The 17,793-nt window shown below is 39.6% G+C and overlaps 3 protein-coding genes across 21 annotated transcripts in view; 2 read left to right on the top strand and 1 right to left on the bottom strand.

The window, feature by feature from the left end:
* LOC139961837 (uncharacterized) overlaps nt 1–17,793 on the bottom strand; it is a 249,171-nt gene that overhangs the window by 12,069 nt on the left and 219,309 nt on the right. The gene's annotated exons all lie outside the window — the stretch shown is intronic.
* LOC139961851 (mitochondrial mRNA pseudouridine synthase Rpusd3-like) overlaps nt 1–17,793 on the top strand; it is a 125,858-nt gene that overhangs the window by 85,583 nt on the left and 22,482 nt on the right. For 7 of the 19 annotated variants that reach the window (XM_071961446.1, XM_071961432.1, XM_071961442.1 and 4 more), the window contains 2 exons: nt 13,807–13,914; nt 14,488–14,537. In XM_071961446.1, the coding sequence (XP_071817547.1) occupies nt 13,807–13,914; nt 14,488–14,537 (158 nt within the window). The other 12 variants (XM_071961429.1, XM_071961427.1, XM_071961430.1 and 9 more) reach the window with 8 other exon arrangements.
* On the top strand, nt 964–3,179 carry LOC139961854 (uncharacterized). The gene has a single exon (XM_071961448.1). It carries the CDS (start codon nt 2,261–2,263, stop codon nt 3,128–3,130), a length of 870 nt encoding a protein of 289 aa, XP_071817549.1. The 5' UTR covers nt 964–2,260; the 3' UTR covers nt 3,131–3,179.

Raw genomic sequence — 17,793 nt, 5'->3', positions numbered from 1 at the left:
ACAAGAAGGCGTAGGCTAAGAACTAAAGGTTATAAGCCTTAGTCCGTTATTAAAATTGGACTAAACTATGCAGGTATTCTAGTATTACTAAAACTAGGCTAGGGCCTACCTGTAGTAAAAACTTGTCGTAGTATATTACTTTAGTAAATACAAAAGTACTAGGCCTATAGGCTAGCCTAGGCTTGTACTAGTACAGTAATATTACTGTCCGCTATGCACTCGAATTTTTAAATTTTAACTATTTAGTAGCCATAAGTAGTACCGTGACTTATCAACTCCCTGATTTTTCCATATTAACGCAAAAAATGAAGGGAATCTATGCCGAATAGAAAGATTACGAAAAATACGAGACGTTGCAAATCTAGCACTAGCTACATCATAGTCGACATATAGCGCTAGGCTGCACGTTATAGGATACGGTGCTTTCGTGTATATGTGTATTATGTACGTTAGGACACATGTATTAGGGGCAACCAAAACCACATAGGAGCACCATTTTCGTTGACCAAAAAATCACATTTTTCGGGGGAGTTACAACTTTTCTGAAAAATATGAGTAAGATTCAAGCTTATATATTACAAAAATGCTATTTTTACGGTTAAAAGTTGTCTAAGACGCGAAAGTCACATAACGATAGACGTCGACTCGATTTGACTTACCTTTATGTTTTTGCGTTGGTCGTCGATAAGAAAATGCACTGTTCTATTGGTAAAATCTTCGTTTCTTTCCGGAAATGATCGTATTTGAGTCTCTAAAGTATCCTTTATCGAGCTACGATACTCGTAAACCCGAATGACATTGGGATGTTTGCGAATTTTACCGATTACAATCATACATGGAAGTAGCGAACCGAAGTCCGTAGAACCGGATTTGCGCGAAACAATTACTTCCGGGTCAAGTAGCTGTGCTCGAAAATTTGCTAGTAACGGTCATATATTGAGGTCAGACTTCCAACTGCTTCGTTCATAGAATCGGTCAGCGAAGGTTGTTCCCTAAGCCGTAATACTACTTTATAACTACAATATATACCATTGCCTACACTACAGCGATAGCTGGCTAAAAAGGCCGATACTTCACATATTTTTCGTATATTCTTCGGGAATCCACCGGACATTTATGTGTGGGATGTAGCAATGCAACCCACCAATTACTAGCGGATTCAGTGATACATTTATTCATTTACAAGGATTTTTATATATTTACGGATCTATCCTGGAACTGACAGTTCAAGTTCCCTGGACCGAGGCAAGGAGGGTTAGACTAGACAGAATAATTATTAGAGGTTAGTAGTATTTATTATTATTATTTACAAGACCTCTAAATTGGTGACCCCGACGTGATAGTTTAATTCTTCCTTGTGTTTTTATCAGGATATTGACTGTGTGTAAACGAACAGTTCAGCCAGTACAGTTTGTGTAGTCACATGACATTCATAATTTACTAGCTTATATACTCGCTTAGAATATCGGTCAAACCCGGCATGAACATTCATTTTCTATTCGTGGCGGATTCTCGTTCATATTCATTCGAGCGTTATTCATTACCAGCGAGTTACGACATAAACATAGACTATATTATTAAACGGGGAGCTACAGTCCAAGATTTATTATCACCGACACTATCCAGGCTCCGACATTATATCAGTGATAGTTGGGTAATAGTTAAAGTAGCTGCAGGCATCAACAATCTCACAGAATTTTCTAGTCGGGACTCCAGGGGAAAGCGCGCCCTCAAGACATCTCGCGTAACATCGCATGAGCTTTTCAACGAGTTAGAATGTTTCAAACATAGCGTACTCGCCACACACCCCAAGTCTATCGTATCATTCGCCACTATTCCACCTGCGTCGTTCTTGAAATTCCAACAGTATAGGAACTTACGATCGCCCATTTTCACGGCAGCCGAACTATCTACATTCCAATATCAGCACAATATAACAATTGACGCCATCAATCGGCAAATTAAGGAGTACAATCGTAACGCACCGAACATCATTCAGCCTTGGAATTTGTCTTGGCACACATCTATCCGCAAAGCCGACAAACGCCGATCCCGCTCCGGTCGTCCACTGCGTAGAATTCGAAACAATTTCACACACTTATATGACGGTCTACACGCGATTTCATCGATCAAGCGTAAGTGGCATATAGAGCTGGTCAAATCGTTCAGCAAGGAACTACAAGCACTTCAAGAGTTAAATTAAGCGGGTGTATCCTTAATATTCTATAACATTTCATGTAACTAAATTGTTTATGTCATCATGACCGATCCAGAGAAAAAAACCGAAACCCAGTCAAGACTCGCTGCAGTTAGTTTGAAACTACCTCCCTTTTGGCCGAACGATCCGACCATTTGGTTCGCACAGGTCGAAGCGCAGTTTACCACGCGTGGCATTACGTCAGAGCAGACGCAATACGCATACGTTGTCGCTTCCCTTCAGCCCGAGATAGCACAGGAAGTTAGGGATTTATTGTTGCACACGCCCGCCAAACAACCGTATTCTACATTGAAGTCCGAGCTAATTAAGCGAACAAGTGCGTCGGAACAAAGGCGGCTACATCAACTACTCATATCAGAGGAACTCGGCGATCGCAAACCGTCACAACTATTACGGCGCATGCGCCAGCTTCTCGGGGATAGCAAATTAGAGGACAATTTCCTCCGCCAGCTGTTCTTACAACGACTACCGACTAATGTGCAGCTTATTCTAGCAACCACTAGCGAGACAATCGACGTTGAGCAACTTGCAGTCATTGCAGACAAAATCATGGAAGTAACCCCGTCTGTCCATCAGGTCTCGGCCATTGCACCTACCCCTACGGTTAATTCTGTCAATGCACCTTCTACAGAGATAGCAGAATTGAGGGAAATGGTCGCAGCTCTCACACTGAAAGTTGAGGCCCTAGGTAGACAGCAAGGTAACCGAACCAATAGGAGCCGGTCTAAACCGAGGGATGGTAAGTCATCCCAACGACGAACAAGGTCTCCGTCTTCTGAGCGTTCCCATGCTGGATCTCAGTGTTGGTACCACTGGCAATATGGTGCTGCAGCGGAGAAATGTACACCACCATGTAACTTTCAGACATCCGGTAACCAAAACAAGTCCCCAAACTCAACAGCCAGCGATTAGGAACGACGAATCGTCCTGGCGCATCATCCAGCAGTCGTTTATTTTATATCACTGACCGCCGGACAGGTTCCAGATTTTTAGTTGACACCGGGGCTGAGGTGAGCGTCTTTCCTGCGACAAAAGTGGAAAAAGGGAAACAGCCATTGTTTACCTTAAATGCCGCAAACCAGACACCCATCTCTGCCTTTGGTGAGAGGTCATTCACACTCGACATTGGTCTACGACGCGTTTATCGCTGGGTCTTCATACTAGCCGATGTAGCATCGCCATTACTAGGTGCTGATTTCCTCGCTCACTTTTCATTAGCCGTGGACGTCAAACATCGCAAGCTAATCGATCTCGAAACATCGCTCAGCGTAAACGTGCGCACTTCAACAGACACGTCGCCGAGTCCGTCTTATCGTATCTCCAATCTACAATCGCAGTATCACGCGTTACTCGACACATATCCGGACATCACCAGACCATGCTACAAGGAAACGGCAATCAAGCATAACATTACCCATCACATTATTACAAAGGGTACCCCTGTATTCGCACGGCCTCGTAGATTAGTGTCGGACAAATATCGGATTGCGAAAGACGAATTCGAACACATGATCCAACTAGGAATCGTCAGGCCCTCAGAGAGCTGTTGGTCTTCACCCCTTCACATGGTTCCTAAGAAGTCTGGTGACTGGCGTCCATGTGGTGACTACCGGGCCCTCAACAATTCAACCGTGCCCGATAGGTACCCCATACCACATATTCATGACTTTACATCTTCTCTCCATGGTAAAACCATTTTCTCCAAGATTGACCTTGTAAGAGCTTATCATCAGATACCTGTCGAGCCAGATGACGTTCCCAAAACTGCCATCACTACCCCATTTGGCATGTTCGAATTTGTGAGAATGCCGTTCGGTCTCAGGAATAGTGCCCAGACATTTCAGCGTTTCATCGACCAAGTATTACGAGGCCTCCCATTCGTATATGCGTACATCGATGACCTGCTCATCGCTAGTTCTTCACATGAAGAGCACTACGATCATCTGCGACAACTCTTCGATCGCCTTCATGAACACGGAATAGTAATCAATCCTTCGAAGAGCATTTTCGGCGTTTCATCTCTGGATTTTCTAGGACATCACGTCGATGCAAGTGGCATTACTCCATTAACGGACAAAGTCAAAGCAATCACTGACTTTCCGCCACCTGATACACTCCGCAAGTTACGAGAGTTTCTGGGGCTTGTTAATTTCTATAGACGGTTCATTCCAAACTGTGCTATCATCATTCAACCTCTGACTGATCTCTTACGAACTAATCTTAAGAACATGCCTATCACCTTGACGGATATTCAGTTACAGGCATTTTCGAATGTCAAAGCTTCACTTGCACAATCTACACTTCTCAATCATCTACACCCTACCGCCCAGCTCTGTCTGATGGTAGACGCTTCGGACGTAGCTGTAGGTGGGGTTCTCCAGCAGTTAGTGGGAGGTAACTGGGAGCCAATCGCATTCTTTTCGAAGCGCCTACAGAAAGCGGAAACTCGTTACAGCACATTCGGTCGCGAGTTATTGGCTGTATATCTCACCATTCGCTACTTTCGTCATCTCCTAGAAGGTAGACAATTTCACGTCTTATCAGATCATAAGCCACTTACATATTCATTCTTGACTAGTCCTGACAAGTACTCACCACGAGAAATTCGTCATTTGGATTTCGTCTCACAGTTTACTACGGACATACGTCATATCAAAGGTAAAGATAACGTTGTAGCAGATGCCTTATCTCGAAGCACAATCAACACAGTCAGTGCTTCGAATATAGATTTTAAAGCAATATCAGCGGAACAGGAAGTCGACGAAGAGCTCAGCAAGCTACGTCAGTCGTCGACTTTGCAATTCAAAGAAGTTCCGTTACCGTCATCTCAAGGTACCATCACTTGTGACATCTCTACAGGCACATCCAGACCATATGTGCCACAAAGATTTCGTCGTGCAGTTTTCGACTCCCTGCATTCTTTATCTCATCCAGGCATTCGGGCAACACAACATCTCATCACTAAACGTTTCGTGTGGCCCGGTATCAATCGAGACGTTCGTGAATGGACTCGCTCATGCATCAGGTGTCAGCAGGCCAAGGTACATCGCCACAACGTGGCACCGGTAGGTACCTTCGTAACACCTAATGCACGTTTTGAACACATTCATATTGACATTGTAGGACCACTTCCACCATCAAACGGATATACGTACCTTCTTACTATAGTTGATCGTTTCTCTCGATGGCCGGAAGCTGTACCTATCAGTGACATCACAGCTGAAACAATAGCCAAGGCATTCATTCAGCGATGGGTCGCAATATTTGGAGTACCATCTGTAATCACCACAGACAGGGGATCGCAATTTGAATCATCACTATTCAGAGAGCTCAGTCGCATGCTCGGTTCGAAACGCATTCGCACAACTTCATACCATCCTGCAGCGAACGGTTTAGTAGAGCGCTTTCATCGACAGCTAAAAGCCTCGCTTAAAGCGCAGCCGGATTCTACAAACTGGACAGAAGCACTTCCGCTTGCACTCCTAGGTATCCGCGCCACGGTTAAAGCCGACCTTAACTGCTCCGCTGCAGAACTAGTTTTTGGTTCTCCACTTACATTACCATGCGAACTAGTAACACCCATTGATACTCCTGCCCTGACGGACCCGAGCAAATATTCAGATCGCTTAAAGCAGCATATGGCAAATCTACGTCCAGCAATAACTAGGCCGTCACGTCACACCAGCCAGTTAGACAAGAATCTACAAACTTGTACACATGTGTGGGTTCGCACTGACGCAGTTCGTAAGTCGCTACAGTCCCCGTACAAAGGACCATATCGTGTAATTAGCAAAGGCGATAAGTTTTTCAAGCTAGATTACATCACAAGGGAAGAAATTGTTAGTATAGATCGCTTGAAGGTAGCATACTTAGATAAAGATTTCAGTGACGAACTACTATCAGATCAATCATCACGACCTAGTGAGCCACCTTCTAGGAAGCCACCATCTGGTAAGCCTCCAGTACGTTCATTGCCTACGCCTATTCTTCGTAAACAAAGTAATATTTCTTCTCCGCCTCAAGTTAATAGACCAGATAGAGTAACTCGTAGTGGCCGACATGTTCATTGGCCCAGCAGATTTATCCATGAAGTTAGTAGCTAGTCATTTTAGCTACGCAGTTCTAATCGATTGCCTTCCATTGTTATTAGCAATCTAGGGGGGAGCTAGATGTAGTGACCGCACTGCAAGCGAGCCTATATATTCCCTCTCGCAAAGTGGAACAGCCTACTTATTTTGTTTATAGACATTCTGTCGCCCAACTTTCTTGCTTATCTCCACTCCCATTTATAGTAAACTTGAACAAAGAGGACCAGTGTCCAACGAGAGAAAGTTTTGGGGTCATAAGTTCAAGTGTAGAGCGACATATTTTTATCAGTCACTTCGTTCATAGAATCGGTCAGCGAAGGTTGTTCCCTAAGCCGTAATACTACTTTATAACTACAATATATACCATTGCCTACACTACAGCGATAGCTGGCTAAAAAGGCCGATACTTCACATATTTTTCGTATATTCTTCGGGAATCCACCGGACATTTATGTGTGGGATGTAGCAATGCAACCCACCAATTACTAGCGGATTCAGTGATACATTTATTCATTTACAAGGATTTTTATATATTTACGGATCTATCCTGGAACTGACAGTTCAAGTTCCCTGGACCGACGCAAGGAGGGTTAGACTAGACAGAATAATTATTAGAGGTTAGTAGTATTTATTATTATTATTTACAAGACCTCTAAAATCTTTCCCAATGAACAAACTATCTAACTTATGAAAATTTCTTTGGAAAGTTTATCCACAGGAGATTTGTCGTTTCAAATTAATCTGTTAGTAACTTTTCGAAAATTTATTTTAAAAGTTGGTCATTTGTATTGACTGGTTAGGGAAGTATAGTTTGATTGTGATGACACATTCGGGGTAACGCGGTTAGGTTTGTAGCAAAGCAGAGTCAAATTAAATAATATTCACGCATGAAATTGAAAAAAAGATATTCACAGCTCTTGACATTTTCGCATGCAGTGACCGCACAGTGATCCGTCACATGAACTATTGACATTTTGCTCACTCAACCGAGCTCTGTGATCTCTGGGGCAAATCAAAATAATTATAAAACTAACATATAAATTTCGAGGCTCCTAAACTAGACGTCTGAAAATTGACTGATCAATTTCTAATGCATTTCTTTATTCGGGAAACGTGGGAATTTATCAAGGGGTAAACTTGAAGGTTAAAAGTGCAAAGAGTTAAATACCTTGGAGGAGTTTTATAGGAAGATAAAAAGGTATAATATCACCGCATGACAGGCGCGTAGCCAGGAATTTGCCAAGGGAGGGGCGAAACTGTAGATTCGGCATCTCAAACTATCTAAGCGTAGCGCCACCATGAGTTGGCGCGAAGCGTACAAGAAAATTTGGCTGAAAATGCCTCCCAGGTGGCTGGAAATGGCACTTCCCAGGCCTCGTAAGTTGCATCTTAGCACTTTCTCTTTTGAAAATACTAGCGATATCATAATAATATTATTTTTTTTTAAAATATGCTCGGGGGGGGGGAGGGCGGCTGCCCCCTTCGCCCCCACCCCCCCCCCCCTTGGCTACGCGCCTGCCTCATGACAATAGACATACTTCTGGTATCTTCCTAGAGTTTTCTCATACAGCAGAAGATATAATGTTTCCGTACAGAATAGAAATGCACTACACATTTAAAGATTTGTATTGATTAAACTGTCATCTTTGAAAAATTTACCAGAAACTCAAAAATTGTGCAAACATAGCACCATCAATTTTCTGAATCATAACCGTGTAGATTTTTCGCTATGGGAGCCTAAAGTACTTGTTTTCGTCACTTGCAAACAAAGTTACAACCTCTTTACTCGGTAGTAAGCAATTTTCAAGTCGTACGCTGCTCCCGGCAGGCGCGTTGCCAGGAATTTGCCAAAGGGGGCCAAACTGTAGATTCGGCATTGCAAACTATCTAAGCGTAGCGCCACCTGTTGGCGCGAAGCGTACAAGAAAATTTTGGCTGAAAATACCTCCCAGATCGCTGGAAATGGCACTTCCCAGACCTTGTATGTTGCATCTTAGCATTTTTTCTTTGAAAATACTAGCGATATCATAAAAACATTAAATATATATATGCTCAAGGGGTGGGACTTCCCCCTTCGCACCCCCTCCCCTTGGCTACGCGCCTGGCTCCCGGAGGCGTAAAATGGCCAGATTGTCTCAATTTACCGATTTGTTTTGCATAAGATGTACTTCCATTATGTTCTCCAACATCCAATCCAATCCACAAAAACTTATCCTCATTCAGGCGTATGCCACCTCACAGAACTACATGAAATTTAAAATCGATGACTACATGCTGCATAAAGTAGCCACTTTAGTACCGTAGTAGTATACTGATTGTCAGTCTTCATTTCACATTGGAAAGGCGAACAAAGGGTCGATTGAAATGTAATTAAAGTTCAAAATATATCTACAAGATTGACATAAGATAATTGAATCATGGGAGCTGAATCTTCATCTTCTATTCACTGTATTTTTTTTCGAATAGGTTGTGTTAGTATTATCTAGTTTTGCGAAATGTTACTTAGTAACTAGTTGTACTAATTAGTACGTAGCATAGGCAGTGCTAGCTAGAATTTAACAACAATAGGCCTAGTACTTTTCAACAAATAAGCAATGCCAAAGGTACGGTACTCAGCACACATGCCATGCAGGCCTTAGTTGGGTTACTGTACTAATACTAGGCTACAGACATTAGGAGGAAAAGGTCAGCTAAACTATATCTCCTATCATCAGTATCACTATCAGCCTAATTAATGTTAGGGTGGAAGCCTATACAAACTACACAAAGTTTGGCAGAATTGCAGAATATTCCACACACAAAGCTCCATGCTCTAGCTGGCTGGCACAAACTAAGTAACCAAATTACCCATCAAGAATTTCCCTTTTTAAAAAACAGCTAAATTAAAAAAGAAAGAGAATCTGATTACGTTGTTTGTAATAATATCACAAACAAATTTTAGCTTGAATAAGGACCCATAGTAATAATTATAATGATGAGTTTTGAAAAGGAATGGCCAAAATTTAACCATTCTGATGGGGTAGCCACAACAATATAATACATTGAACTTACTTTGTTTTTGGCATTTCTGCTTGTATTGAACATCACCATAATTTATAACAATTAAATGATGGGTCATTCTTCAAAAGAAAGGCAAAAATGAGCCGTCCTGATAGTGTATTATGAACTTTGGTTAAGTTTTGGTATGTCTCTGTGTATTACTAGACTCCCTATACGGACGTCATAGCCAACCTCTTTTAAGGGTGTTGCTTCAAAGTTGCACGGTATTTTGCAGTTACTCTATTAGTTTGATAGAAAGCAATTCCTGGACTTCTTCAGTGTCCATTCCAGTATAAAGGTCCATATTGCGTTTATCAGCACATAGCAAAATTTATTAGCAGTTTTTAGCATTCCATTTATTTAAATTCATTTACATATCAGCAACTTGCAATTGATGAAAGAAAGATATCTGTGATAGCATTGTTATTCAGGGAACCTTCACAAGTAACGATAAATGCCATCCAAAATCTCCAAAGAGAAGAAAAATAAGCTCTTAATGGTCATATACAAATATTCATTACATGAGCTTTTCTTAATATGAACAAGATAGCTAGCCTACAGTAGCTGAGTTTGGTCATCCACACGGAACATTCGGTCATCTCTGTCGATGGTACAACCATTATTGCCCATCTTTAATAGGACCACATTATATTCTTTTAACTACAAACAAATGACAAATAATAAAGATTATATAATATTTGAGACCTTTTTCAATAATATGGTATTGTGCAATAATTGGGCAGTAATTTGATGAATTGTCATAGTATCTCAACTGAACCTGAGATGGTGAAAAATTCTTGCAATTTTACCTGAAACATTCTTACGTCATGGTCATCATAATTATGTACTTTGAAGGTGACTCTGCTATACTGTTTGGTGTTCATCTCAAAGATCCAAGATATCTGGCGAGATAATTGTTTAAAGCTTCTTTGAAATGTACTCAGAAGTCATCTGTCTGCTAATTTTTTTTTTTTTTTTGCTTGAACATCATCATCATTCATGAACTGCAGTAATCATAGAATATACTGTATTTACGGTTCTTATTTTCCTGTAGACTAACCTGAAATGAGTCTGAGGCTGGGTCAATGCTGCAGCAGATTACTGCATGTCCAACTGGAGGAATCATGGCAGAAGCTTGAGATTAGATTTGCAAGGAAGATTCACACTGCAAGGTGTTCATCAAAGTCGAAACAAGTTCAGCGAGAATCTCTTATCCATGTTGACCAGTCTAACACTAAATTACCTGAGAATAAAGAAGAGTTGTTAAAGATCTTAAAGTCAAACATTTGTTCTCATAAAGGTTTGTAACATCTGTTTCCAGATTTTAAACCATAGCATGTACCTTCCCTTTACTTTTCATTTGGTGTTGTTGACAATGTTACTGTACAAAACATTTAAGGTTACACAAATTTATACAGAATAAAGTATTTAAACCAATTATAAATAGAAAAGCAAATATTAACATTGTTACAAGAACGACTCGGGCCCAACTAGAAAACTTACACTTTTCTCTTGACTGACAACTTGCAATTATAACATTACACAATAAATACAGAATATAGCAACACACCTATTAAAAGAGAGTCAGAAAGACCAGAGTAAAAAAACAAATCATTAAGTTAACAAACCATTTGAATTACAATATGTTGTGACTGACATAAAGAGTGATCCAGTAGAATACAGAGGTAACATGAATATTCAACAGTCATGAGAAATTTAAATTCGCTTCCCCAATCTACTTATGGTACAGAATGATGAGCCGACATACTTATTAATTTAGCAGCTGACCATCCTTTAAGGTCAATTGTAGTCCCTTCACTTTACAGTATGTCTCTTTTGGATCGCCGCACTAATCTCATCGTGCCCAATATTTTAGTTCTCACAGACTGACATGCATCTCCGATACCAAATTGAAGCTTTGAAGAGTTTTAAGTCTGTGTATCTGACTTCTCTTTACACATTCACAGGTTAGCTAACTTTGTGTGTGATCAGGGTTTAATGCTTAAGTACTTCAGAGGCAAATTTGTTAATGACATGTAAAAGAGAAATTAACAATCTAAACATCCTGGTGAAATTTCCATTCAGTTCCTACATGTGTGGCATCAAAGTATTAATTTAGTGAATCCCAAAGGTACAGAAACTCATTTGAAACACTATCCATGAGATGATCGAGTACAAACACTAGCATAGACATCAAGCCTTCTCATTTCGATAGTGTTCAGAGAATTATGAGGCAGGCATTCCTGGTTGGGGAGTGCCATTTAATGTCCCCATCGATATATGTATTGATATACTTTCTTAATTGTTTTACTTAAATGTTTTTGATTTATAAATTGATATCTGCAGATGGTTTACTCGTGATTGCAAAACCACCCGGGGTGTCAGTTAACACAGGAAGAACGGACGCTGTCTCAGTCACTGAAGTCGTACCTCAACTGGCGGAGGCTTGCAATCTACCTTTTCTGGAGATAGTCAAAGCGCCAGAGAAGTTAGTATCATGTTCTTTGTCTCCTCTTAGTCGATGCCAAAAGTTGTTATGTAGATGATAGGTTTGTCTTTGTTTAGTATGCCCTGTGATTTTATGCAGAGACCATGACCAAAACTGTAGGTGTTAATGTATGTAGTTAAACTTGGTTGGCACTAACAATTAAATTGAAGTTACTTATAATGATGGTTTTATGTATAGTACCACTTGGAATAGTCTTTCTAATAGCACACCCCTCCAAATTAAGTCAGAAGTAAATAGTAAATGAATAGTAAATAATGTGTTAAAAAAATATAAAATTGAAGGAGATGTTAACCCTGGGGTTTTGCAGTGACTTCATCGTAAAAGATTACTATTCTTAAGCCCTCTGTGAAATAACTAGTCAAAACTACCTTTTTCTAACTATTTTTTCAAACCTACTGTGTTGGCGGCCATTATGTGACAAAGGGAGCTTCAAAAATGAAGTCAGCAAGCTACATCGTAAGTTAAACAATTCCCCTCTCTACATATGAATGGTTCACTCGCTCTCGAAGATTGTTCGGAAGTTGGTGCAAAATGTCAAAGTGTCAAGCATTTGGTTGTGTAAACAGGAGAGGGGCAGAAGGAGCAGGGAAGGGAAGGGAAAATGATATTATGTTATTGAAAAATAGATTTCCAGAGAAAAGAGTATGTACAAAAGCACCAGGCTTGACCCTCCCTCCTAGAACTGTCGGCAGTACTAGCATCATATAGTAATTTCCGGTGTCGGCCACATATGCGATCTGTTTAGCAAGCTTTAGGTCTCGTTGTCTCAGTTCCTCCACTGTGTATACATTCTGGAATTGATAGCAGTCAAGTCCAAATGCATCCATGTTTTCTTTTTTCAAAAAATCTCGAGCCTGGAAAGTGTTTCAGAAGAAAAGTTGGCTACATATTGCTTTAGTATTTATGAAGGCGCATAGGAAATGTGTGTTGAAATGTGGATCGCTTACTTACGAAACAAGAAGGAACTTGAATTAAAAAATCATGGCGAATGCCATGGGTGACTATTTGGTGGACTTTTAAGGTTGAAAGAAATGTTTTCAAGCATTCGTGTTGCTTGTGTCGAAAAGAGCTTACTGAAAAACGGTATTCTCTAAGCAGAAAAGTCTAGGGTATATTTCTCCTTTAAACAAATGTATGTGACCAATTAACTGTGAGGTTCTTAAAGAGGCGGTAACATAAGATGTAAATTACTGATATTTATTAAGGAATGTTACCAACCTTTTCATATTCACACAACCTCTAAATTTGATGGTAAATGAAAATTTGAGTTCATGACTAAACCATTTGGCCCGGATTTGCCAGATTCAGCCAAAGATCTTGCTTGAATTTCTGCCGGATTTATCGGATTCAGGAAATTAACACAATCAAACATTTTTTGCTTCTGAGACATTTATTCATCTGTTATGACTCATAGGACCATAGCAAGTATAATTTCGTTGCTGTTTCTTTTGTAGATGGGATTTCCAATAATTTAGTCAGGTTTGTTTCTTCTCATTAAGGTGGCTTGACCTAATCCCTTCACCATCAAAACGCATGTCCCACTCCAGTAGTATTAATTTTCACGTCTATATATTAATTTTGCCAATCTGAAAATTGTTCCACAGAATTTGTCTTGAACATTTTCTGAAAGTTACAAACTCATTGACTGTCTAGCATTGCCTAGCAAACCACTCCCTTCAAAAATAAATTAAAGCTGCTATATTTGGAGTTCTCCCGTCCATTATATTATAAATTGGGAACATACCCATACAAACAGGTTACATTTGATTTCATTGAAACCAGCATGATAAAGAAACACTTTAATATAAGATTGATCAAACTGAGTTCATGGCTCTAGATTTATTACGATTAATTCAGGCTGACTGAGCAAGTTTTATATATTAACATATTTAAATAGGAAAATGATTTTATTTCGTCTAGCAATTATTCTTTTCTTGTTTCTCCCTCCACAGAGAAAGCTCTGGATCTCTTCTTATGGCTACCGACATTGACAAGTTAAATGAGATCAGGAATAGCTGGCAAATAGCTGGAGTAAACCATTCCATCAGAAGGAAATTCCTGTAAGTTTTTAGTTATGCAAGATTTGCAGGATTAATTAATACATTTATTATTTGCTCTATAATTAATGACAAAAGTAGATTTAAATTAGAGATGATTATTGTATGATCCATGTTGTAATGTCTCAAGGTACATTACAAGATTCTATGGTGGATTCACAATTAAGGATGCCCCAGCAAATGGCACTTCAAATCTGGCCAAATACCAGATTTGCCACATTCAGCCAAAGATCTTGCTGGAATTCCTGTCTGTTGTATCAAAGTTTGGAAATCAACACAATCCAACATTCTGATTTTTTTGCACTTGAGGATTTTTTTTTACAGAGTCCGACATCCGGCTGGATTTAAAATTGTGGTACATCTTATTAACTATAACCTGAAGAAGATCCTGCTAGGATCAAAACGTCAGGCCAAGTTAGTTTCACACATTTAATAAACTTTGTTAAACTACAGAGCAGGGATCATTAAATGAGGAATTAATAATACTTCTAGCCAATTTTATCAAAGTAGACAACAAACTATTTTAATTTCTCTCTAATAATTTATTCTTTAAATTTTTATTTCTATCATATTAAGGTACCATATGTCAAGCCCTCAAGTATGTATCCATTGGAGACCATCTCTTGGTAAGTTAAACAATCTTTCATTTGTTTTATAATAGTTTTGATGGAGTAAACTTGTGTGTGTTCACATGTGACATCATCCTGCTCATTGTAATTTTCAAAAGTGCTCTCTGAGATGATCCTGATCAATTTTAAGATCCTATAAATCAATAATAAAATCTGGGAACGATGTTCTCCATCAGCTAGACTAGTAAAGTGTCAATTTTCAAATGATGGAAAAATTGTCAAAATATCTTTACTAAATTGAAAATGCTGCTTTCTGCGTGTGATAAATGCTAATGCAAAAGTATATGGGTGGGAGAGTGTTAAGTGTGCAAAAGAATTCAGTATAAAAGTACTTGGTATTTAACCATCATGAATGAAACATTCTTTTATCCGTGTCTTGATATTGATCATATCGCAATGTCCTTTTGAGTAATACTCTGCAGGTTTGGTAGAATTAGTTGACCAAATGCAGTTGCTGTGGTGAATAAAGAGAACAACACCACACCCTGTAAAGACACCTCTCGCATCACCTCAACTCACCTCACCTTGCCTCACCAGTAGCCATGGATACACAATGTTTCCCCTCAGTCATGCTGTTGGTAGTCCCTCTTATGGCCATGGCTGCTCAAAATTTCTCCTCAATCATACTGAAGGTAGTCCATTCCAGTAACCATAGCTACTCAAGGTTTTTCGTCAATTATGCTGTTGGTAGTTCCTCAGTAGCCATATCTACTCAAGGTTTCTCCTCAATCATGCTGTTGGTAGTCCCTTCCTCAGTAACCATAGCTACTCAAGGTTTCAACTCAATCATGCTGTTGGTAGTCCCTTCCTCAGTAACCATAGCTAGTCAAGGTTTCTCCTCAATCATGCTGTTGGTAGTCCCTTCGTCAGTAACCATAGCTACTCAAGGTTTCAACTCAATCGTGCTGTTGGTAGTCCCTTCCTCAGTAACCATAGCTACTCAAGGTTACTCCTCAATCATGCTGTTGGTAGTCCCTTCGTCAGTAACCATAGCTACTCAAGGTTTCAACTCAATCGTGCTGTTGGTAGTCCCTTCCTCAGTAACCATAGCTACTCAAGGTTACTCCTCAGTCATGCTGTTGGTAGTCCCTTCCTCAGTAACCATAGCTACTCAAGGTTTCAACTCAATCATGCTGTTGGTAGTCCCTTCCTCAGTAACCATAGCTACTCAAGGTTTCCCCTCAATCATACTGTTGGTAGTCCATCCCGCAGTAACCATAGCTACTCAAGGTTTCCCCTCAATCATACTGTTGGTAGTCCATCCCACAGTAACCATAGCTACTCAAGGTCACTTCTCAATCGTGCTGTTGGTAGTCCCTTCCAGTTGCCATAGCTTCTTGAGGTTTCCCTCAATCACTTTGTTTTATTTGCCTCTTTGAGTAGTCACATGTAGCTACCTGAGGTCTCTCCTCAAACATACCAGGTAGTCCCTTCCAGTAGCCATAGATACACAAGGTCTCTTCTCAATCATGCTGTAGTTAGTCTCTTCCAATAGCCATAGCTACTTGAGGTTTTCCATTGATCATGATGTTTGTAGCTTCCTCCAGTAGTCATAGCTACTCAAGATTTTGGCCTAAGTTCAGCAAGAAATAACACGTATTATGTTGAAAGAGACTGACAAACTTGTATTGTGTGGCCCCAAATTGGATTCAGTACATACTAAATTAGGCTAAATTTTGTTGCTGGTGGCAAGGCAAGGGAAGCAGAGGACAAGATGCAACTTTAGGCAAACTCTCGAACAAGCAGATAGTTGATTTGATGATGATTTGTTTACCAGTCACAAGTGAATATTGACCAAGCTGTTAATGTACAGAGGAATGGAAAGCTCTCTTAACCATGTTCTGTACAGAACCAGACTGAATTTATTTTTGCTGGAAAGGGTTTACACAACTAAGTCTCACATATGTTTAATTTCTACACAAATCGGAGTTCTAAGGTTAATAATCAACTAATTATCAATTATTCCTATGTATGCTAACCAATCATAACAAACTCTTACACCTAGTTCTAGAAAATCAGTGTCAACATGCGTGCAATTTGCATAAAATCGCATATCAATATTAACTAGTTCAACACTATAGGATTGCAACACATATCACATAACAGCTTGCTTGAAGCAATTTGGATCCATCTTTCCATATCTCTGCAATATTGTTTTTCCTTCATGTTGCCAACTAATGCCAGCGTCTGAGACTTTCTTAAACTTGTATTTTCTAAACTATTTGTATTCTTACTGATTACTTTCTTCATGCCCCCACCCCTCACCCCCTACAATTCAACAGCAGTACAGATAGAACAGGATTTGAGCTGCTAGTGGTTCAAGAGATAATTATGTGCCTTAAAATGCTCTTCCAATTGAGCATATCTTAGTTGGTAGGAAATAAGACTGCGGATCATTTGCTCCTTTAAAAAATGTCCCCATTAAACTTCAAACCACTCTAAATCAAGTTCTTCAGTCTAGCTATGTGGACAACTTTGTTGCCCTCATGTAGTTCCTAAGTTTCCTGGTTTAATTAAAGTACAAGATTTTACAGCCAGAAATGCCTGTTTGAAGAAATCTATTTTGAAAAAAAGAGGTGAACAATGCACGGAAGTATATTCATTTATACTAAACGTTTTGGGCGTAAACTGTGAGTTCAGTCACAAACCCATCGACACAAACTTTAAGATCTATACATTCTTGTAATCAGACTCTGTAAACGGATTCGACATTGTTTGTATAATATTCCTAGAGGGCGTTTATTTTGTGACATTTAAAAGCAATGCTGTGTGTAGTCATGGTGGAAGCTAAATAATCCTTTATAGATTACACTTCAACCTTGGATGGGAATATAACTAGCAACGAGTAAGATGCAACACAACGACAAATAATAATGAACAGTAAGTCGTATCTTAAAAATGATATCTGACCGGAATCATTAATGAGGTGTTGACATTTCCAAACCTCATGAAGGTTTGTTGTTTTCTACTAGTTAGCTGGGCTCGCAGTAGCTTTTGATTATACACTGATTATAATTGTGGAAATTCCCCACAAAAGCCCAAGAACAGATAAAAATGCAACATTCTGGCCCTGTGCACCCTGCCAAATACATTCCTAACAGCTATATCCAACATAAATTATTCATGTATATTTAAATAAAACTTGTCTGTAGGCTCGCATACAGTAATTTCTTCCTCAGTGTGAAATATTTGACCGCTGCCACCAGTCAATCAGTGAACGATGTCAAAAGAAAGAAAAGGATCAAAACTTTTA

Source organism: Apostichopus japonicus, chromosome 20, assembly GCF_037975245.1.
Source record: "Apostichopus japonicus isolate 1M-3 chromosome 20, ASM3797524v1, whole genome shotgun sequence".
Classification (NCBI taxonomy): Eukaryota; Metazoa; Echinodermata; class Holothuroidea; order Aspidochirotida; family Stichopodidae; genus Apostichopus; species Apostichopus japonicus.
This window is presented reverse-complemented; position numbering and strand designations above follow the sequence as displayed.